Source organism: Notechis scutatus, chromosome Z (assembly GCF_049901735.1).
Source record: "Notechis scutatus isolate UNSWTSFEM ecotype Mainland chromosome Z, rNotScu1.2, whole genome shotgun sequence".
Classification (NCBI taxonomy): domain Eukaryota; kingdom Metazoa; phylum Chordata; class Lepidosauria; order Squamata; family Elapidae; genus Notechis; species Notechis scutatus.
Window position 1 is genome coordinate 61,150,348 of NC_142025.1, and position 25,090 is coordinate 61,175,437.

Here is a 25,090-nt window from a genome sequence, read left to right on the forward strand (position 1 = left end):
TTTTCTATAGTGGCTAGGGTTTTGGTGCCATTGAAGTTGATGCTATGACTTGTGGCTTCCATGTGTTGGACTAGTGAGGAAGTGTGTTCCAGCTTTTTGACTGCATTTTTGTGTTCATCCAGGCGGGTACTTATTCTTCTTTTGGTCTGTCCAATGTATGTGGCCGGGCATGATGCACAGGGGACTTCGTATATGCCTTGGTTTTCCAGGTCAATTTTATCTTTGGGGTTTCTAAGGATGGCTGCTATTTTTCTGTCTGTTTTGAAGGCAGTCTTGATGTGGTGTCTGTGTAGTATCTTACTAATTTTGTCTGTGGTACCTCTTATGTAGGGCAGGACAGCTGTTCCATAGGTCTGTTCATCTTCTGGGTCTCTATTATGTCTCAGTGTGTTTTTGTGGATCAAGCCGGTGATTTTGCTTTTGTGGAAGCCGTTGGCTGTCAGTACTTTAGTCAGGGTGCATAGTTCAGTCTTAATGTGTGTCTTGTCTGCCAGGCGTTTGGTTCTAGTAACTAGTGTTTTAGTCACTGAGTTTATCTGGGTGGTGGTGGGATTGTGCGTTGAGGTAGCGGTTAGTGTGTGTTTTCTTCTGGTATACGGTGTGTCCTAGTGTGCCATCTGTTTTTTTGTAGATTAGTACATCTAGGAATGGTAGTTGTTTGTTTGTTTCCGTTTCCATGGTGAACTTGATTTTGGGGTGTGTGCTGTTTAGGTGTGTTAGGAAATTGTTTAGGTTTTCTTTTCCATGGGGCCAAATCACAAATGTGTCATCAATGTAACCCAAACTATGGTTAATATACATTGATGACATAGATAGATAGATAGATAGATAGATAGATAGATAGATAGATAGATAGATAGATAGATAGATTTGTTTTCTTAAGTTTTCGCGGGTACTTACATGTATGGTATTCAGCTTTGTTTGGGTATTTTCCCACGTCATTATAGTTGTGCTTTTAAAGTTTTAGCAACGTTTCGGCAGAATCTCATCTGCCATCATCAGGCTTCTGTATTGTGTTCATCTATTAAAATTTTTATATTATATATATATATGTTTTCTGAGGTTCTCATGGTATTTGTATGTGGATCTTTGGTTATTGGGTTTTCTCACAGTAAGATTCAAAGTATCTAGGCAACGTTTGGCGAGGACCCACTCGCCAGTCTTCAGGCTGGTGCTTTCGGCTTAGTGCCAGTGCAAGCAGTGCTTGCACTGGCACTAAGCCGAAAGCACCAGCCTGAAGATGGCGAGTGGGACCTCGCCAAACGTGCCTAGATACTTTGAATCTTACGCGGAGAAAAACCCAATAACCAAAGATCCATATATATATATGTATATGTATATGTATATGTATATGTATATGTATATGTATATATATGTATATATATATGTATGTATGTATGTATATATATATGTATATATATATGTATATATATATGTATATATATATATGTATATATATGTATATATGTATATATATATGTATATGTATGGCCTTCAACTTTGTTCGGGTATTTTCCCACGTCATTATAGTTTGCTTTTTAAGTTAGCAACGTTCAGCAGATCTCATCTGCCATCATCAGGCTGATGATGGCAGATGAGATTCTGCTGAAACGTTGCTACAACTTTAAAAGCACAACTATAATGATGTGGGAAAATACCAACAAAGCTGAAGGCCATACATGTAAGTACCGCGAAAACTTAAGAATATATATATATATATATTTATATTTATATTATTTATATTTATATTTATATTTATATTTATATTTATATTTATATTTATATTAGTGGTCCTCGGGATTTAAAATTATGAGTTTGGTGGTCCCTGAGGTCTAAAAAGTTGGTGACCCCTGAATTAAAGGATATGAAGTTATAGATACTGAATGTAGAATTAATAGAAAATGTACTGTGTAACAAGTGGTATAAATAAGGAGTAAGGAATAGTGAATTAATAGAAAAAGTAATATATAATAATTGTAATGTAATAGAAAATTAAGTATAAGAATATGATTAAGAAATGTAAATGATGTCTTCAATATTGATACAATTTTGTACTTTATGGTTTTTTAAATTGTTGGAAAATTGAATAAAGTTTTGTTTTTTTTTAAAGAATTTTTTAACTCCCTAAGCTTGCATAAAATTTATTTTGCAAAGAATAAAAAGAAACTCACCTGGTGTAATGACAGTTACACCTGACATTTTCTGACACTTTTTACTATTTCAAATTCTATTAACAAAAACTTTCCAGAACTGATTAAGAAATCCAAGTATACTTGCTCTGAACTGCAACTTTGTCGGCGACGACTTTCACTTGGTTTGGAGAACTCCAAAATCTGCTGGAGACATTATATTTTGATCTCCTTTTGGGGAACTATTATGTAGCGTGCTTGTGGCCAATACCACAGTATCCTTGATCTGGAATTCTGAGGACCCAATCCATTTTCTGGCTCACCATTTTGCTGTGGTTGTCAGCTCCATTGAAAATGAAGCCACCTTCATTATTTTTCAAGAAATCAAGCTAGTTGTGTTTACCCAGAACCCTTAAAGACAAATCGCACAATGATATGACTGCAATAACAATTATTTAAACATTTTCATCTCAAATCATAAAAGCTTTAAGGTCAGTTATTAGTAACTAGATCACCTGGAAATCAACTAATATTAATTTTTATTTTTAAAAAAGAATTGAGTATAACTTATTTGATGCATTCTATAGATCTGCAGATTCATTGATGTATACTTGTCTGTTTTTACTTTTATTAATTACTATAGGCTCCATTACTGTCTGGTTTATAGATAAGAATGTTGATTTGTATGCACTTTGTTTCAGCTCTGGCAAGTTTAGGCTATGAGAAAACATGTGTGTTATTTAATTGTGGAGCATTGGCCAGTCAAATAGCATCAGAACAGAATCTTGATAGTGATGAAGGGATGAAAGCTGCCGCAAAATATTATCAGGTATAATTCTTCTCTACGATTAAGTATTTATTGGAATTTGGAAGTTGTTTTGTTTAGACATTAGTAATAAAGATACATAATGTATCTTTAAAAAATCAGTGTCATAAACCTAGGAAACCTAAGAGAGGGATGGGCAATTAATTTTTCCAAGGGGTCACATGAGAAACTGGGACAATTGTGCATGGCTGAACCAATAAGGCTGTGATGGTGGGCATGCATGCATTTACATACATAAATTGGAAAAAAAAGGTTGCCTTCAAAATAAAAACAATGCAGTTGTATCACGTGCATCTTATACCTTTATTTACATTTTATTTCTAATTTCCTATTATTGTCACATCAGCCAGACAGTGACAGCCAAATGGCCAATGTGGCCCAGGGGCCATAAAATGCCTAGTTCTGATCTAAGATGAATATTCTTTATCAAAGAGAAGAATGGTGACCATGATTTCCTTTGGACTCAACAGCATCCCTGTCCTGCTTGACTGTTTATATTAAAGTTGGCATGTCACAAAAGAAAGCACCAATCTTCAAATTAATTTATATTTCTGAAAATCTCTGGGGTATCATTAAACCTGCTTTTGTTTATATGCTCAATTTGGAATTGTGCCCATTACACTGAAACAGGATTTAGACTAGAAGGGTTAATAGGTAATGCTAAATGGGTAATAGAAATAATAAAAGAATTGCAATATTGTATTCTAATATGTGCTATATGAATAGTTATATCCTAATGATAATTGTGAGTTGACAAATCATTAGTAGCCATTACTAATGTAATGTAAAAGAGCATCAACAATATGTTCTCAAAATTCCAAATGTACCATCAGTTTGAAAAGGTTGAGACCTACTTCCTCTTCTCAGCTATTTTAAATTGAATTGACATCAATAAAGTTCCAACAGCCTTGAATGCAGAAATACAGTAAAAACTTGTTCTAGTAGCCTAAGATTTCTCAGGCATCCAATTAAATTAAATGCAATATGAACAGTGCCTTAAATGGAATGTCTATTTTTGTAGTGTTTTTCACTATAGTATTTAGCATGCTTCTATAATAAAATGTATTATTTTCTCAAGTTTGCTAGTGGTGCCTTCCAGCATATAAAAGATACGGTCCTCTCTTCATTGAATCGAGAGCCTACAGTTGATATTTCTCCAGATACAGTTGGCACACTAAGTCTTATCATGCTGGCTCAAGGTCAAGAAGTTTTTTTTTTGAAAGCTACCAGAGGTATGTGATATAAGGTGGAAATATATAGATTTTGTAACCTTATTTTTACCAGAGATTAAAATAATTGGGAGTATTAGTATATTTATTCAAATTGGAAATATCTTCAATTTAAAGTTTTAAGTAGGCACTTTCAATTTATATTGAATGCTGGAAAATTTAATGTAATTTAAAAGTCGAAGCCAAAATATCATATGATGATTCAGGGAATTTGTAATTATTCATTTATTTAAGGAACTTAATGACTACCTGTCTCTTACTACTTTAGTTGGTATATAACAATAAGAATTAAATTTAAATGAAAAATAAATATAAAACCAAGGTAACAAACAACAATCATACTATAGTTAAGGCTGGACATAACAGCCATTCTACCACCATAATAAATTCAATTACCATCTTTGACCAGTGTATAGGATTTATTGTTATCTGTATAAAATAGTTTTTACTTTTATAAAAATATTTTGTTTCCATAGAACATTTTCATATGGATAGATTGTACCTATCCACATAAAAATACCTGCCAACACAATTTCTCAAATTGGCAATTGAAGTTTTCAAGTGTAGTTATCAAATTCATATAGTTGCTTATCTAATTTGTAAGTAACTGACTGACATACAATAGTCAATACACATATTAAAAGAAACGTTTAAAAATAGAAGAATCAACATTAAAATGGAAATAATTTAAATGATTTTTAAAGATTTTAATACACATAATACTGATACGTATCTATTGCATATAATTAAATTAGTGTACTATGCATTTCTGGATGGCTATTAGATGATACATTCTTGCTTCCATATTCAGTAACATCTAAAATTTTGCTTTTATAATTGATTCCTTTATTTTATGAATAATATGAAAACCGATTTTGTTAAAATGCATTTTTAAAAAAATATAATAGACGTTTATTTGTATCCTACCTTTACTATTGTCACAAAAGCCACAGCGAAACTATCCAGTACATTTTGGATAGACAGCAACAACCTTGTGAGGTGAATTGAGCTGAGACAGAGTGGCTGAGGCACTTTCTAGCCTTGTGTCTTAACCACTAGACCAAACTGGCTGTGATATTGGTAGCTTTTTAAAAAATGTTATTAAGTATTTAAGTAGAAATGCTAGAATATATCTTGTGAAATCTGAGGACAAAACCAATATAACAGTAACATGTTTTAGAGTTAGTCATTTGAATAAAGTTACTTTCTGTATTTCTGTCTATAAATATATAAAACAACATTAAGGTTGGTATATTTTAAAAACAATACTTTTATGGAGCCTGCAATATCTAGCATAGAATATTTAGGAATATATCACATGATGTAATTTGAAAATCCTATACTGCAATTCAGAATTCATACTAATACTGCATGTATTATTTGAAAGCATTAATTTAAAGTGTATGGTTCATAACAACACAAAAGTTAAAAGTTTGCAAATCTTGAACTTTACTATTAACATTGCTTCATAGAAAGGAAGTTCTTTTGAACTTCATTCAATAGTTTACTGTTTGAGGGAAGCTTTTAAGAAATAATTTAGTTTTATGCATTTTCTGGAAGTTGTTTTCAACTAAAATCTAAGTATTTTTTAAAACAAAAATATACAATTTTATAATATTGTATAAAGTTCTATATTGTTGCTGTTTCATTTACAAAAATAAATGGAGAACTTTAAATTCTGGTGACAGTATGTACTTCACTGATTTTGCACATGTAAAAATACTGCCTCAATTTTTCAAAACTGACACATGTTCTTTTTTATTTAGATAAAATGAAAGATGCAATCATAGCTAAACTTGCAAACCAAGCTGCTGATTACTATGGTGATGCATTCAAACAGTGCCAGTACAAGGATACCTTACCCAAGGTTGGTAATTTCATACTGAAGACATCAGAAAAGGAGTACAAAAGTAATACATGTTGAGATAGTTACTGACTTGAAGCTATCAGTGACATTTTCAAATATTTTATAATCCTTGCTTGACATTTGGCTTGTGGAATGGGATGGAGAGATTCAGTTAATTTTGAGGTACAGTATGTGAAATCAATACATAATTTGCAGTACCTCTTAGGAAGCACATGAACTCATTCCCAGCTTATTATATTTAACCTAAAATATATTGTATAAGAAATATACTATATTCTTTGGAGTATAAGATGCACTTTTTCCAGCCCCAAAAGTGGGTGGAAATGTCTGTGCGTCTTACACAGCAAATGTTGCCAAAGCCCCGCACACCTGCCAGCCCCCACCTGCCGACCTCTGCCTCCCAGCAATTTACCTCCTTGCAGCAAACAGCCTGGTCAGCTTCAGCACAGCCTGATTAGCACAAGCAGCTGATTGTCGGATCGGCCTCCCGACAATCAGTTGTTTCATGCTGCAGGGATTGCCTATTGCCGCCTTTGGTGCCCCATTTTCCACCCGTTCCGATCCCTACCACCTGGAACAGGCTAAAAATGGGGCATGTGGAGGCTGAAAACCGGATGCGCGGAGGCTGAAAATGGGATGTGTGGAGGCAGCAATATGTGATGGCAATCCCTGCAGCCTGAAACAGCTGATCATCAGGAGGCCGATCCAACCGACAATCAGCTGCTTGTGCTAATCAGGCTGTGCTGAAGCTAATCAGGCTGTTTGCTGCAAGGAGGCAAATTGCTGAGAGGCAGAGGCAGATTTCTTTTTCTTGTTTTCTTCTCCAAAAGCTAGATGTGTCTTACGCTTCAGAGGTATCTTATACTCCGAAAAATATGGTAGGTATTGTAATTAAATATAACATGGGATGTTTGTGTCTACTTCTCTAGATACATTGTTTACCTCTTTCTTTAGTAAATGTGGTTTCAACTTAGCACACTTCTTAATTAATTCAAACTTGTCTGTTCTTAATGTGAACAAGGAAACTAATATTGGATTGGCCCAAATTAATATGAGGATGTCACTGCTTGATTTTGTTACTTTTAGAAACACAGCAGAAAACAGACTGCCAAATGAGCTCCTAAAGAATGTATATTCACATTCTGAGTTACTTAAATGCTTGAGTCTGTATGTGTGTTTACATATAAAAATTTCACTGTATACTTATTTATATATGCTATTTTTGTATATCTCATTCAATTTGAGATATAATTAATTACGGGTTTTTTAAGTGATAAGAATACTGTGTGGACATTGACCAGGAGATTGATTCCTCTTCTACATCCCATCATCATTTTGGATGTTGAGAAACACAGCAGGGCTGATTTGGGGCTTAAAAGATGCAGTGGAGTGAAGAAAATTTCTTTCTATAATACTTCTTGTACTCTTTCATAATATAATACTTTGGTTAAAACAATTTACTGTTGTATTTAATTTTGGAAAACCTATAGTGAGCTATCAGAGTGCTTCCTTTGGCAACACTTTTTAAAAACTTAATTATCAGGAGGTTTAGAAGTTGTTTTATGCATTTATGTCACAATAGCATAGATTCTGAGAGGAGAGACTATCAGAAACAATAGCACAAGTTTGAACTTAGAACATGTATACTTGAAGATCTTCTTGTTATTGGGACATATTTATAAACAGCATTGCTTTAAAGTTAAGTTGAAAATATTATCAGGAATTTACTAATACTTCCCCCCTCCCCCCACTATTAATATATTGTGGGGAGGAAAGTGTTAGTAAATTGCAATATAGAGTCGCCTTATGGTGAGATAGGCAGGAAATAAATGTAGCAATATGGTTTTTCACTGCTGATCAACTGTGGACATATTTATGCAGTTTAAATATATTTTGCTTTTATTACATTTTTATTATTATTTTATATGTTAAGTAATGATTCACAATCATTTCTTATCTTATTTTACAGCAAAAGTATGAAAAGTGTAACATTTCTTAGCAATCAAACTTGTACCATGAGTTCAAGTACCATCTTAGTTATAAAAGCCAACTGGGAACCTTGGTCCAATCACAGTCTTTTTTTCCAGTGAAATAAAACTGTTAATTAAAAACTGGGGGTGGAGGTAAAGTTTTCCAATTTAACATTTTTATTGAGTTATAAGATAAGATTCAAAATATGAAAGTAAATAGGAAAGCAGTGGGGAGGAAGAGGGAGAAGAGAAGTGAGGAAGGATTAGGAAAAAGAAAAAGAAGCATTGAGCTCTGACTGTTGCAGTAAAATAAGGCATTAACATCAAATCACAACTTTTTGTTTTTTCTAATAGTATAAACCAGCCATTTCTATAAGGATCTATCAGTCTAATCAGTAAAACCCAAAATCAAAGTTTCATTCTTTTCCACTTCAAGCGCAAAGTTCAGAAGCAATCTCCATGTGGAAACAAAAGTACTTACATTCTTATCTTTAATTAATTTTACCAGTTTAGCCAACTCCATCCACTTCTGCAACCATTTGTCCATAGTAGGAATCAAAGTGTCCTTCCATTTTTGTGCATACAATAATCTTGCTGCTGTCATCATATATACTAGTAGTAACCAAGTTCAAATTTTTTTCTCCAGGTCTTTTTCCATTTGACCAAAAAGGAAAAATTCTGGTTTCATCTTTATCTTCATTTTCAAAATTTTCTATATTAAAATATGAATCATACTCCAATTTTTTTTGCTTTATCACATGTCTACCATAGATGATAAAAAGTCCCTTCTTTTACATTTCCAACATTCATTTGACATACCTTTATACATCATGCTTTACATGTTCATTTTCCAAATTAAATTTCAATAACATTTTATAGATCTTAGTGATAATAATGTTCATCGTTTCCACATAGTAAAGTTTCCAATTCATTTTTAACAAAGTTAAATCCGTAGCACTTTTTATCCAGTTTAAATATTTCTTTCAGGTTGTTGATAAATAAACCAAAGTCAAACATAACTTTCTGATTCAAGTTCTTCCCTTGGCTTTAATATTGGGTCACCAGAATTGAAAGATAAAATTTGACCATATATCAACCAGTCTAGTCTGGCTTTGCCACCATTTCTTTTCTAAAGAAAACTTCCTGGGGTGACATTCAAAGAGGCAATTTCGTAGACAGTCTTGTTTTATATTTATTCCAAACTCTTAATATGGCATGTCTAACAAAATGATTATTAAAATCACTATCATACCATAAGTAACAATGCCATCCAAACCTTAATTCATGACTTTCTAATTCAAGTAACAAAAAGTATGCAAAGTGTAGGAATTATAGCACCAGGCTAAAGGCACCAGGCTAGAAAGAAGAGACCATGAGTTCAAGTGCCAACTTAGCTATAAAAGCCAGCTGGGTAATCTTGTCCTGTTATTGTCTTTCAGTCCAACCCACCTTACAGGGTTGTTGTCAGGAAATTGGAAGAGGAAGTTGTATTGGATATGTTCACAACATTGAGTTATTTGTAAAAATGATAAAGACAGGATATAAACAAATAAATTAGCCTGTTAGGGGTTAAATTGATTGTAGAATTGACCTTCAGGATACCAATAGAAATTTAAGTTTGAAATGGATGTGCATGTTTAAAGAAAAAAAATTATTTGCAAATGGACTAAAGTGGTAAATACACTCAACCCCACTCGTTCCTCCTATTTTTTCCTCACCATTGGCTGGCAGTTTTGTTATATTTATATATCTTCCCTCTAGTGATATCTTTTGCAATAGTATATGAATAAAGACAAAGATATTCTGATGATAAGTACTTCACTTTCATGTTCTTGAAGGACAGGTATTTTCAATAAAATAGCAAACAGAAACATAACATTTTAGATAGTTGTTGCAAGTAAAGTAATTTAAAAAATTCAGAACTTTGTTGAGATTATATTATATGGCACTTCTACATAATCTCTTCTTGATCTATGCGAATTAACAATTTTCCTATATATTTTTACCATAAGCATCATATTACCCTTTAATATGTAGTTAGGTGCTTAAGCTTATTTAGTGACTCTATTTCTCTTTGGACTGAATTCTTAATTTTTTTTCAAGAATATTAAGTGGGTGATTTACATAAACTAGTTTTACATAAACTAGTTTTTTATCATTTAAGGTCTAGATAATTTGTGTAACTTGAGTTGATAAATGTAATATGTAAATTACAGTGTCCTTGTCCTAGTTCCTAATGCATATTTGAATTCCTAAATTCCTAAGCTAACCTGAATGATGAAAGGGATGATTTAGGAAAATTCTAAATCAAATTAACATTTCCTAAATTTTATTGTTCAGATTAATATTCATAATTCCACTTAACATAATCCCTGCATGTTGGTATCTTTCATCTCCCAGGCCTTATCTAAAACATTAATCGGGTGTGTCTAATGCCATGTTCTTCTTCCTTTTCTTCCTGCATCCCATGTTGTCTGTGATGGTTTATGTGGTTGGACTTTTCCCTTGGTCAGTATTTTTATTTCCAGGAGGTGTTCCCTCTTCTGGCTGCAAAACACTGCATAATGCAAGCCCATACAGAGTACCATCAATCTGTACTGGCAAAGCAACAGAAGAAATTTGGTGAAGAAATTGCAAGATTGCAAGTGAGTAACATTTTTCATAAGAAAGAAATAATACAGTCTTCAACTATAATTGCACTAAGAAAAATCTTAATGGGTCTAGGACTTTTAGGCTTCTACCTTTGGCTGCGCCTGCTTTGCCGCCAGGATCCCATCTCTGCACATTAACCTCTAGCTTTTCTCCTCAGCTGGCCATCCCCTAGCTGTTTGCCCTGACGAATGGGCTGTGGCTCCTTCGTCCCACGCAACCCATTCAACAAAACAGCTTTTGTCCCAGGCTTTTGGCCGCATGGGACAGTTAGCTGCCAGCCAATACTGGCAGCCAGAAGCCACGGTGTGATCCATCGCAGGGTCTGGGGGCTTTGGGGGAAGTGCTGCAGCCAAATGGCCTCAGCCACTTGTTAGGAGAAAGAAGGGAGGGGGTGGAAGCTGCCCTGTACCTGATCGTGCCTCCCTGACATTGAACAGGCAGTGTTTGTTGTTGCGACTGTAGGGAAGGGAAAAGCGGGGGTGGGGGAGCGGTAAGTAAGCTGGCTTCATCTAAAGGAGTTTTTGTTTCGGGTGGGTATCCTAGCCCTAGAAGGAGAGAGGGAAGAGAAAGAGAGAGAAAGAAGTAGAGGGAGAAGGGAGACAAGAAAGAAAAGGAAAGAGAAAGAAAGAAAAGAAAGAAAGGAAGAAAGAAAGAAGAAAAAAAGGGAATGAGATATGGAGGAATGGTGGGAGAAAGGGAGAGAAAAAGGAAGGAAGAACTACAAACCCTGGCACTAGACGCAGCTTCAGATGACACTTTGAAACAGCACAGCATTCTAGGGCTGGATGGGACCTCGGAGGTCATCTAGGCCAACTCTCTGCATTCCAGCAGGAGACTTTATATCATCTGTGTTATTTTGGGGCCTCTAGGACAACGCTGCGATGCAGAGGCAGGCAGAGATAGTCTTCGATTTATGACCACAATTGAGCCCAAAAATTTGGTTGCTAAGTCAATTGCACAGTCGCTAAGTGAATCTGGCTTCCCTGAATCTCCGTTACTAAGAGAGACAAATGTTCAGTGAGCTTGGATCCATTTTACGAGCTTTCTTGCCACCACTGTTAAGTGGTGTTTAAGTCAGTCAGATAATGTTTAAGTGAAGCTGGCTCCCCCAGTGACTTTGCTTGTCAGATGGTTGCAAAAGGGAGATCACGTGACCCAAGGACACTGCGACCATCATAAATGCAAGTCAGTTGATACACATCCAACTGTAAATCATGTGACTATTGGGATACTGCAATGGTCATAAATGTGAAAAATGGTCATCAGTAGCATTGTAACTTTGGTCACTATACAAACTGTTGTAAGTTGAGGACTACCTGTACTGTTTTCCAATTTGCGGCAATCCTTGATTTACGACTGTCATGGCCAGCCTTGACCGATGTCATATGTCTGTACCTAAGATTGTCCGATGTGGGGAGCAGCAGCCCAACTGCAGGATCAGGTGTGAGATGGGGAGAGAGCAGAACATTAGTTTATTTAATCATTTTCTTCATCTGAAAAGGGGGACTGTTTTATCTCCCCACCCTCAAAGTTCCCATTTCGTCTGTATGTCTTGATATCAAGATATGCAAATTGAGGTTCCTAAGGAAGACTTAGCTACATGCAGTGAGGGAGGCTGTTTGAAAAAAAAAAATCCTTCGTAGCACCTTTTTTTTTTTTTTGCCTGGGGCATTTACATTGCTCTGGCTTTGATTTCCTGAATAGACAAACATTTATATAAGGTCTCCTGCTGGAGCACGGGGTTGGCCTAGATGATCTCCGAAGTCCCTTCCAGCCCTGGATTGCTGTGCTGTTTCAAAGTGTCCTCTGAAGCTGCCTCTAGTGCCAGGGTTTGTGGTCCTTACTTTCTCTCCTTTTTCTCTCCCTCTCCCACCAACCCTCCATCCATCATTCACTTCCCCTTCCTTCTTTCTTTTCTTTCTTTCTTTCCATTCTTTTTCTGTTCTGTTCTTGTCTTCTCTCTCTCTCTCCCTCCCTCTCCCTCCCTCCCTCCCTCTCTCTCCCTCTCCTTCCCCCTTCCCTCTCTCTTTCTAAGGCTAGGATACCCACCTGAAACAAAAACTCCTTTGTATGAAGCCAGCTTTCTTACTGTCCCCCCACCCCCCGCTCTTCCTTTCCAACCAAACCTGGGCAGAAGTTGCAGCAACAAACACTGCCTGTTCGTGTCAGGGAGGCACGATCAGGTACAGGGGAGCTTCCACCCCCTCCTTTCTAACAAGTTTCTTAGGCTGTTTGGTTTCTGATACTAAGTTAACACAATGAAAAACAAAAAATAGTGTGGCCTAAAAACATCCATTAAACACATAGTGCAGCTGCACAGTGCCGCTTTCTAAACAAAATAACTCCTCTCTAAATAAAATAACCCCCAGGCTTAAGACCAAAACTAGGTTTTAAGACCCTATGTAATTGGTAAAAGGCAGGCCTTGATCTGTACCTTAATCAGGTCTTCTGATAACTTGGTAAATTGGAGTAAGTAGACTTGGGAACCATCAGGCACTATGTTAGGAATGTAAGTCTCCTAACAGTTATTTGACTTGGAAATATATAAACTAGGATAGATATTTTAATACTATGTCTTTAAGAAAATGCTAAAACTGTAATTGGGTGTGGTTTCTCAAACGGCCATAAGATGGAGCCAGAAACCTGGGTTGTTTAGTCTCAGTGGAGTATGTGAGCATCTGTTTCTTCTGTTGGAGAGAGTTGCCGTTCCTCCATTTTTCCCTATTGACTGTTATTCTTGGATTTGATGTAAGTCTGTTACTGAACTGTTTTTTGATACTGGACTTTGATATTTGGATTATCGCTGAACTGAACACTGACTGCTTTACCTGTGAATGACTTGGACTGCTTATCTTGAACTGTGCTTAAATGTTTATGAGAAGTAAAAACCTACATTTACTGTACAATGTATCTGTGTGCTGTGTGTGTATTATTCAACACTACTCTCACTACATCTCCCTGTATGGGCTCATTCTCCTAATGGGGAATTACCTCAACACTCTAGATCAGAGTTTTAGTCTCAACAATTTTGATGGTTGTTGGACTATACTGAATCTATGTTTAGATTGAACATTATGATTTACTGCCATGGGTTTGCCATGTATCTATCATTTATATTTTACAAAAGCTAATATTTTTATCTTGTTATAATAGATAAAAATGCTCTCCTATATTAAAAAGCTAAATTTTGAGCTGCTGTTTCTGTTTTATGGGCGTTTGGCACAGAAGTATAGCCGTAGCAGCATAATTTACCCATCTGTTAAATTCAGTGGGTAAGTTTTAAATTGAACATTTAAAATTGGTAAATCTCTGTTAGAATATTTTACTGCCAATGTGAAATATATATGATGTCCATGTAATAATAGATTATTAAACAATAAAAATAATTTGTTGTTGTAAAGCTTTGAAGCTTATATGTAAAAACTCTTTAGTACTTGTCCATTTACCATAGCTGGCATTTGGAAAACCAAAACAAAATCCAACAAAATAAAACATATACTAGGAAATTCTGAGTAAAATCTAAATGTCAATTCATGTACAAAGCCACTACTCGTTATGCATACCAACTTTGTAATTTAACAACTAGTGTATGTGTATGTGTGTTTATATATAATCTTTATATATATATAAATCTCATTTAAACAATAAAAACTAACAAAAAGAATCAAATAAATTAATATAGTGCAATATAACAAAATCATCCCCCACCCTGGCGACAGCAGATCATACGAGCCATTTAAACGGCCCCATCCCATTCTGGGTTCTCCAGGCCTGCTGGCAGAGCCAGGTCTTCAGCGCCTTTTGGAAGAGTATTAGATGTTCTAATCTCTGGGGGAATGATGTTCTAGAGAGGGAGCCTCCACGGAGAAGGCCCTTTTTCTGGGTCCTATATGCAGAAATATTGCATTCAGTTATTACAAAACTGTTAATTTCGGATTATTTTGTTTTTAAATTAGCATGCTGCTGATCTTGTAAAAACAGTGACATCTCGTTATGATGAATATATAAATGTTAAAGACTTGTCTGACAAAATCAACCGTGCACTTACTGCTGCAAAGAAGGATAATGACTTCATCTATCACGATAGAGTTCCTGATCTTAAAGATCTTGAGCCAATAGGAAAAGTCAGTCTTGTGAAAGCAACTCCCATGACTATCCCTCTGAGTCAGAAATTTACAGGTAAGTGTGATTATCACTGCATTCTAATATGATTGCACATGATTTCAGCAATCTCATTCTGATTTTGAAATTTAAAGTTGTTTGTATTGTCTTTATTTTAAATGTCAACCCAGTGGGAATGGGATTAGCTTTACTTTTGCATGTATTTTTCAATGAGTGCTGGTTTCATTGTCCATATCAGTTCACCAGTATATTATTTGATGTCATTAAAAAATTTTAACTACTCATATTTCCTTGAAAATAAGACTGGGTCTTATTTTCTTTTGGGCCCCAAAATAAGCACTAGGCCTTATTTTTGGAGGGTATCTTATTTCTTCTTCATGTATGGCAGGCCCACTTCTGCCTGTTCGCAGCGGGGCAGGAGGCTGCTCGATGTGCTAGTGCCACCACAAGCCGGGAGCTGCCCAATGTACCCCGCACCAGCTTACCTCAGGCCCCCCAAAGCTAGGCCATCAACACCCTGACACCTGCTTCACCTCACAGCCGCAGCACCAGCACATTGCTCAGCTTCCTGCTCTGTTGCGGCCACGAGCAAGCAGAAAAAGTCAGGCAGCAGCCAAGTGTGCTCCTGCTGCACATAGCTGCTGGTGCTACAGCCATGAAGCAGTTGTCGGGGCATGGATGGCCTTGATACAGGATCCCTGAGGTAAGATGGTGCAGGGTGCATGGAGTAGCTCCACCACCACTCTGCTTCATCTCGTGGCTGTGGCACTGCGAGCAACCAGACAGAATGGGCGACCAACTGCAGGCTCTTAAGTAGGGTTTATTTTGGGGGGTAGGGCTTATGTTAAGAACACTTGCAAAAACACACTAGGGCTTATTTTTGGGATAGGTCTTGTTTTCAGGGAAACAGGATATCTGTACAAGTGTTTGAAGCATTTGGTATGTTCTTAATGAATACCAATTTGATTTTAAGTATATATGTTAAATCTGCTTCAAAGAGTTACACTATACAAATGAAATCTATAATCTTTGTCCTGCAAAGTTTTAGTAATCCTTTTGTTTAAAAAACTCAATGTGAAATATTATCAAACAGGCTCCAAGCCTTCTGAAAACAGGTATGTAAGGTTTGCATTCTTGGTGATAAGATCATTGTTGCACGTCTAGCTTGCAATATGTAGATTACTTTGGTGACATTGCTTTCACGTTAAAAGTACTTTAGGTTTCAAGAAATGCACATTAAAAAAACATTGGCTTTACTCTATAATCCCATAGTTCAAATGTTTAATAGGGTAAAAATAAAATTACATCATCTTTAAATTATATCAGAATTGTAGGTGGGAGTATCTTGAGGTGGTTCACTAGAGCAGACTTCTTTATTCATGTTTTTGGGTATAAGAGAAACTACTAACAAGTTCACATGTTGGTTCTTGTGATTTTGTTTTGGAAAAATAAAGATAATGGGGAGCATACAGTCTAGTAATTTCAGGTAAATAATTGTGAAGGCTAGAATATGAATCTATTTTATTAATTGTAGTTGTTTTGCTTTATAGATTTGTTTGAGAAGATGGTTCCCATGGCAATTCAGCAAGCTCTTGCTGTCTACAACCAAAGAAAGGCAGACTTGGTTAATAGATCAATAGGGCAGATGAGAGAGGCCACCAATTTGGCAAATGGGTGAGATGATTATTTTGATGTCTGGCTAGGTTCTAGAGAAATTTTGCATTAATAGAACATTATTTGGTGGTACAGACATACTGAAGTTAATAAATATTGATACACTGTATTAAGGACAACTTTGATTTCAGGCATTGGATTGGGAATAAGACTGGTGGCCATTGGACCAGTGGTGGTTTCAAATTTGTTAACAACCAGTTCTCTGCCCTAATGACTGGCTAGGTGGGCATGGCTGGATGGTCATGTGACTGAATGGGCATGGCCAACTTGATGTCACTCCTGTCGAGGGGCACTTAACCTCTCCCAGCCTCTTGTGACCATGGGGATGCTGCAATGGTCATAAGTGTGAAAAACAGTCATAAATCACTTTTTTTTCACAGCTATTGTAACTTTGAATGGTTACTAAATGAATTGTTGTAAGTCAAGAATTACCTGTAGAAAAATACAAAAAGCTTCTTTGCTTGCAAAAAGTTGCCCTAAATACCAATCATTAGATTAGAAATGGGGGAATACACACTGAAGATCAATGAGTCACAGCTGTCATGGAAAGCTATTCTGTCTGAATACCTTCCTTTTCCTCAGCAATATCTGCAACCCAGAGTTACAAATCAGGCAGGTTGCCAGAGCACATTGAGGAATTTAAGCTCTCCAGAAAGTGGATGGACATATTTGGGCTACAAAATACTGACCTAAAGAGACAAATTAACATCTTGAGTGAGGGCTAATCCTATTCTGTCTTTTTTCAGACCTTGCTGCAGGGAATTTTTGCCTATGAATATAGCTATGTATCTCTTTATCTTTTAAGTGCTGACATTCTTCTAGGAGAGGGGTGGGTGCTAACTTTCTACAATTCATGCCATGATACTATGTCATATTATCATGAGAGCAAACTATAACAAATTGGAAGAAGGATCCACTTATCATCAGTGAGCAATCTTGTTCTGTGGCCACTCTGAAGCAATGCAAGAGACTCCTGTCCCAAAGGTGCTTTTTCAAGAGGCAACTGGACTTTCTGGAAACCAAGGAAGTCCAGTTCCCTGATGAAAAGAGCACCTTTGGGACAATCATGACCTAGATGACTGAAGAATCCCCATAGTGCTCAGTGAACTGACAAAACACACAGGAACAATCATTAAATCTATTGCACCACTTAAAGATACCAGCTGGTCTCACTCACCTCACAAGATATCCTAAGGTAATAATCCAGATTTAAGGAAAAATCACATGCCTTCAGAAAGCCAGTAAAAAAATCAGTCAGAATGCCAAGCTTGCATCCTGCCTCTCAGCCATTTCTTCTATGGCTATGCCAATCTTTCTGTAAATAGCTGTTCAAGCCCCAATAATAAAAGTACCACAAAAAAAACTCTGGTGGGGGGGAGTGGGAAGATGACTCAGGAGAAGGTCAGCTACAGACAGAAAGTCTGGGCATTCTGCCAAGAACCATTAAGGCTGTTACAATGTAACAAAGCTTAACACAGAGGCAGTTTCTGAAAACACTTAAAGCAGCAGGGGCAGCAATTAAGATAAGAATTAGGCTAGAAATACAGGCACACTAGAATCTTTCCTTCCTGTGTTCCTTGCAGGATTAGCCCTGTAAAGTGGGAAAAGATTTCTTCCAACAACTGGTTCTCCAAACTGCTCAGAAAATGAACATACAGTTCCAGAGAACTAGTGCAAACTGGCAGGAGCCCACCACTGCATTTGGCCCTCTCTCCAGATAGTTGCTCCTTCTTTTCTATGCCACTTTAAACTCAAACAAGAAAAGCAATTTATAAAATAAACACTCCTATAACAAACCTCTCCTATAAGTAACACATAGAGAACATGTCCGCTAAAATCAATACCAGGAACAACTTACTCCAGGAACTAAGAGGATCAAGTTGGGGAGCCTCAGCCTCTATTCTCAGAATATCAGCACTGGGATTGGTCTGCTCCACAGCTGAATACTACACCCTTGTTTGGCTTAATAGCTGCCACACTAGCAAGATTGATGCTAAACTAAATGATGCAATGTGGATCATAAGTGGTTGCATAAAATCTACTTACTATCTCCCTCTCTTGAGCCACATTGTACCATCAGCTCTATGGAGGTAGGAAGCCTTAGTGAAGGAGTACAGCAAAATTATGAGAAACCCACTTCTTCCTGTGTTGATCTTCCTCATCTATCAATTGGCAGGCTTAAATCCAGGAAGCCCTCTCTGGCACTTGCTCAACAGCTGTCAACAATTTTGACATCAACACACAATGGAAAGCCAAATTGGCTGCTGAACTCCCAGATAGACAGTCACGTAGTTGGCCCTACACAAAAGGTGCCAGGTTTTGACCTTCCTTGCCTGCATTAGTTGATTCTGAACAGGATCCATACCCAACACGGTGTCTGCCAGGACTCATTGTTTAAGTGCTGTCTTGTTTCTACCCCTCAGTGTGACTGTGGTGCTCCTTGACAAAATACCCATCGCATTGTGTCCGAATGTCCATCAAGAGCTTATACTGGTCCAATGTCTGATTTTTTCAACATAGACCATCTTGTCCTTGAATGTCTCGGTGGACTGGACATTAACATTTGAACTATTATAAGTCCATGTATTTGCCATACGCTAAATAAATATAAAATAAAACTCTAGTTTTTAGAAATGTCTCTCCCGATGGCTTTTTTTTATTGGTATACAATTGAAATTTCATATATAGTTGAATTCCTTATACTCCTAATCAAGACAAGTCTTTCTTAACAGTAAAAATGCCTAGTAATGTTATGGTGATGTAAAAATTAGAATCAACATAAAGTACTATATTGACTTGTTTAAGTTGTATGTTTGTTGTGAAGTGACTGAAAAATGGTAAACTGAAATATTGTAATCTCGTCTAGAGTGCTAGCATCTCTTAATCTTCCTGCTGCTATTGAAGATGTTTCTGGGGATAGTATTCCTCAATCTATTCTACAGAAGTCTAAGTCAGTGATTGAACAGGGAGGCGTTGAAGCAATAGATCAGTTGATGAAAGATCTTCCTGAATTGTTGCAGAGAAATAGAGAGATTCTGGATGAGGTATGTTTGCAGTAATAATTGCGCTATTTTAAGAAATCATGTGCCTTTTTCTTGGTAAAATGGGTAAATTTTCACATTTCGTTGAGTTAAATGTTTCTAATTGAACTGATGGGAATTACAATATTTATATAGTAGGAGACGGAATCAGTTTAAGAAGTACTAACCCTGATTTGTTCAAATAACAACTGGCTGATATAATTGCAAAGTATGGTAATCTAATTTAGATACATTATTTAGGTTTTAAGTTAATTCTTTAAGTCACCAGCTTAAGTCATAACTATTAATGGTAGATAATTTAAGCCAATATGCTGGCAGTAGTCCATTAAAATATGAACTAAAATTATTTTAATTGTTTTTTTAAAAAAACAATGAAAGTCACTAAGGATATTGGATGAAGAAGAAGCAACAGACAATGAGTTGAAAAACAAATTCAAGGAACGTTGGCAAAGAACATCATCAAATGATTTATACAAGTCTTTGAGGGCAGGTAATATATTATTGTGTATTTGATCTTTGCACTCGGTGCTTACTAAATAGAAATTGGCATGAATCTCTTTCTGTGATAATTTTTATCCCCAAATATATTGTTACAACATTGAAGCAGGTAGGTAAGAGAGCACAGTAAAAGAAACAGTCTGAGAATAGAAACAAACTTATATTAGGCTTGATTTAATAGATGATATGTTTCAGTTCCAATCTGAATTGATTACATTGAGTCAGCATACAGATGATAGATATTAGCAGTACAAGATGTTGATTAATTATTAGTTTATATAATGGTACTAATGCTTTTGCATATATTTCAGAGAGCTAGATATTAATTTATTTTGATACTTGAGTATTCATAATGTAAGGACAGACAATAAAGACCTGCTTTAATAAATGATTATTACAATATTTTAATGTTGATTAATTACAATTTAGAAAAATTTAAAATGTTGTCCACTTTTATGCTAGTATTTCCAGGAAGTATTTATAAATCAAGTGCAAACAGGGCTTGAATATAGCAAAACATCAACTCAAAATAAATGGATTAAATATCTTTGCCTTCATTAGGTTGGATTTCTAATTTTTGTTGGACTTCTAATTTTTCTCAATATTATTCAAATGTTTGTTTTATTTTAACAAGCACATATTTTTAAAGGTATAATAACTTCTTGTGGGATTTGAATTTAAAAATGCTTATTTAAAAAACAATATCCCATTGACCAGTTTTTCTATAAACAGGGCGACAAGTGGTATGGATTATGATCCTAAGATGAAAAATGAGGGTGAAGTTGTTTGTTCCAAGTTCTATTATGTTATCTCAAATGTTTTGTTTTCATGACCAAAAAAATACAGTTTAGAAAATAGAAGCACCCCTCTCCCGCCCCCAGAAACTGGATTATATATCTCAAAATAAATTTGGGTTTCAAATAACCATTCTTGTGCATGTTCAAGCGATAGAAGGAAGTTCAATTTTTCTACTGTAGAATTTTAATTTTTGAGCAAGCATCTGAACAGAAACTTTGTGTCTTTATAACAATTGCTAGTTGAAGGCACAGTTTGGCATCCAGGCTATATGACATCGGTCATAATTTAATAAAGCTTTTAAAATCAACCACAAAGATATGTGAAAGTGTTTTCCAATACTGAAAAGAATATACTACAACTGAGCTTGGCCCAATCAAATTCATGGAACTACTAATTTAATAAAGTATTGGTAACCAATTCACACAATCAGTTTCCCAAAATCCAGGAATGGATATTTTCAGACTAATGGACCAGAACAGAAGTATTCTGTTAGCAGGTGAATTGTAGGAATATATTTGTGTCAAGAGGCTAATAGAAAGAAATATAAAGACATCAAAAAAATGTTAAGATATAAGTTGATAAAGTAAAATAATTCAATTGCTAAGATGCTGCAGCCATTTTTCCTTTTATTTGACTAAAGAGACTTTGTGAGAATATTGCTTTCTTGGTTGTGAGTGGTTGATAAGAGCTTAACAATTCACTATATTTCTAATTAGTAAGATGTCATATTTTAGCTGCAGATTTTTCTTTGGGCTTTTTTTGTAGAAGGAAGCAATTTCCGTAATGTACTGGATAAAGCAGTACAAGCTGACAAACAGGTTAAGGAACGGTACCAATCTCATCGAGATACAATTTCATTGTTATGTAAATCAGAACAAGAACTTAATGCAGCCATTCCATCAGCAAATCCAGCAAAAACAATACAAGGGAGTGAGGTATGAAAGAAAAATTTTAATGATTACATTTGTTGTGGGAAAACACCAATTTAGATAAGAAATCAAAGCATTTGGAGACATATGCAACACTAATTCTTGGCCAGAAGAATGCAAAAGAATCCTGGTTTAAGCAAGGCTATAGGCTATATACCTTATATATTATGTAGGAATAGTAAAGAAAGCAATATAAATCATATAGTAACAGCCAAATTGTAGCATCTGATAATATGGGATGACTCTACTTTGAAACACTTTGAAATTCCATTTTGCAAACTGGATACCATGCTTTCCTTCCCCCCTTATGATACTAGGACCATGTAACATAAACGATGTCTTTTTTATTATGTCTATATACTGGCTCCTCCGAAGAAAAGACAATAGTCTGGATCCTCTTATCTGTTTCCTTTGTTAAATATGTGCATGGCTTAGAAACAGAGAAAGGAGCAGGCAAGTGGTGAGCGTGCAGACTTTCTGGAGGCTCACCACTTGCTGCTCCTTTCTCTGTTTCTAAACCATGCACACATTTAACATATTATTAACCTCACACAATGAATAGTTAGGTACTCTGATTGGTTCATAATTATCAATGTTTGATTTACAATAGTTTAATCTATTAAAATGAATTTTAAATATAAGAATCACAGTTTAGGAATACTGCTTTTATAGGTTCATCTCAATGATTTTGTAATATATAACCAGGAGTCAACAGTGATCCAAAGGAATGCACACATGTGTGCATGCGCGCACACGTGCACACACACACACACACACACACACACTGTCCAATGCAGATGTTCTTTATTTATTAGGTTTATATCTTGCTTTTTATTCAGTGGCTCAGAGTTGCATGCTAGCATCCCTGCCCCCACAAAAACAATCATGAGATATGCTAGTATGAGAGAAAGTGACTGCCCCAAAGCCATCATCCAGTAAGCTTTTGAGGCTTACAGGGGGAACTTGAACTTAGAACTGTCAATTTTAACAATATATCACACTGGTTCTGTTTACTCAAGTTCTTTTCATCCTGTAATTGCTTCTGATTATAGTTAGGTATTATTTTCATGGTAATGATATATACAGGTTGGCTTTTCATGTTTGAGGAGTTATTTATTTAACCAACTACTTGTGTATCGTCATACTCACAAAAGTATTCTAGACAGCTTATGCATTTACATTTTCCCTTGTTGCTAAAAAACACCTAAACAACTTCCAAAAATTACGTAAAACAATTCTATTTAACCAAATAGAAAGAGATGGCACAACAGATGTTTCATATAAAATTATCTATTTTTATACAGAATAAATCTGTTTCTGAAATTCAATAGTCTTAATCTTTGTTTCATTTAAGATGCAGATAAGAACTCCAGGGGTTTAATTTAAATTGTATTTAGGTTCAGTATGCTGTCATATTCTTAAGCAATATTGATATAATAAAAGTATTACTATGAAAAACTACATCTAATTTTATTTCTAATTTATTTTCTTTTATTAGGTAGTTAACATCTTAAAATCGTTGCTAGCTAGTCTGGATGAAGTAAAAAAGCAGAGAGAACAACTCGAGAATGATCTTAAATCAGTAAGCTTTGACATGACATCTAAATTCATAATAGCACTCGCACAGGATGGTGCTTTAAATGAAGAAGCCATTTCTGTCATGGAGTTGGATAATCTTTATGGTGGTCTTACTCATAAAGTACAGGAGACCCTGAAGAAACAGGACGAGCTGCTTAACACCATTCAGGTAATTATTTAAAAGTGTTTTAGAACAAAAATCTGGCATAATCTAATGTAGCTTTTTACTGAGACAGTAATATTAAATTATTATTCCAACAAGAATCTTGTCCCAGGTTGAGGGAATAAAATATCGTAAACTTGGTTTCTTATATCTTGTCCTTTTTCACATTTAGAATTCTCATCAGGAATTTTCTAAGATGAAACAGTCAAATAACGAATCCAATTTAAGGGAAGAAGTTCTGAAGAATTTAGCTATAGCTAATGACAACTTTGTGGAACTTACAGCCAACTTGAAAGAAGGCACAAAGGTATGGTAACAGAAGAGTCCACAAGACTAATAACATCTCAAAAGATACGTTTTATTTCTGGTTTTTAAAAACTTAATAGAATGTAAGTTCAACAAAGAACTTGGAAAAGCTTGAATGAATATATGGATCATGTATTCCAAGAATACCAGTTTTGAATTGCAGATTTTGCTAGATGTTAAAGGATATTTTGTAGCATCATACTTTTATCAGACAGAAATTAGAACGAAATAGAACAAAAGAAGAATAGGAAAATTTAAGCAAAATTAGTAAAATACTTAGATTAATAAAAAATCTATCTACCTGCTAGGGCAGGGTTGTCAGACTGGATTCTTCACTCTCCTACCATCAGGTAGGAGACATAGAAGCATAGCCCAGCCACACCAACCTGCTGAAGAACAGTTTCTACCCGTGGGCTGTCAGACTCCTGAATGGAAAATAACCTCATGTCAACATAGTATGATAGACTTGTGGGGCCGGTATGTTGTGCAATAATTTAACACGGTGCAATACAATTGTTTGTTAGTAGGACTCACTGGGTTAGAGATTTTTCTTTTTTGTCTTCACTGTGAGTTGTGTTTGGTTGGGGGGGGGGTGCATGAAGGGAGATCCAATCTCATTGTTCACATGTTGTACTCTGACAATAAAGGTTGATTTGATTTGATTTGATTTCTTTGAGGGCTGAATCATTATAGTTCTCCTGCAGCACTCTGCTGGCCAAAATGCCCCTCTACCGTTTTGGCTGCCAGAGGCACTGCAGGCCGGTCCTTTGCTATTTCCAGGCCAGCCCTGTGGACCAGATTTAAGAACTCCGAGGGCAGGATACAGGAGCGGGATATTAGGATACTGAAGGCGGGCCTTCAATTTGCCCCCTGTGTTAGAGGATATAAGAAGAGAATAGACAATTTGTGCGAATATCAAATCTTAGGGGCCAATTCTAAAAAAAGGTTGTACTTTTATGGAATATATAGTCTGATGGTACCTTCCCGTTTTTGTTATTCCATATACCATCTTGTCATCCAATATTGATTTTTGTAAGGTTTCTTTCTGGAAAATAGAAATCCCATTTCAGCAATTTTAGCATGTCATGTCCTTGGCATTATACATACATACATACATACATACATACCCTGTTTCCAACAATACAGCGTCCCCCAATAGGAAGTCCCAGCATGTTTTATAGGCATGAAATGAAATTAAGCCCCTCCCCCAAATTAAGGCCTATATTAAAACATGTGAAATGGGGGGGCTTTCCGTTAGGAAGTACTTTTGTTGCACACCCGGATATGGTGCTGCCTGCGTTGACCCCG

General features: G+C 35.8%; 1 protein-coding gene across 2 annotated transcripts in view; it reads left to right on the forward strand.

Moving 5' to 3' along the window:
- Positions 1–25,090, forward strand: part of PDCD6IP (programmed cell death 6 interacting protein) — a 65,782-nt gene that overhangs the window by 23,378 nt on the left and 17,314 nt on the right. Inside the window, exons 4-14 of one of the 2 annotated variants that reach the window (XM_087945351.1) lie at positions 2,831–2,958; positions 4,034–4,187; positions 5,951–6,051; positions 10,535–10,666; positions 14,630–14,852; positions 16,346–16,469; positions 19,336–19,513; positions 19,889–20,000; positions 21,572–21,741; positions 23,234–23,482; positions 23,649–23,783. In XM_087945351.1, the coding sequence (XP_087801477.1) occupies positions 2,831–2,958; positions 4,034–4,187; positions 5,951–6,051; positions 10,535–10,666; positions 14,630–14,852; positions 16,346–16,469; positions 19,336–19,513; positions 19,889–20,000; positions 21,572–21,741; positions 23,234–23,482; positions 23,649–23,783 (1,706 nt within the window). The remainder of the gene's footprint in view (positions 1–2,830; positions 2,959–4,033; positions 4,188–5,950; positions 6,052–10,534; positions 10,667–14,629; positions 14,853–16,345; positions 16,470–19,335; positions 19,514–19,888; positions 20,001–21,571; positions 21,742–23,233; positions 23,483–23,648; positions 23,784–25,090) is intronic. The other variant, XM_087945352.1, reaches the window with a different exon arrangement.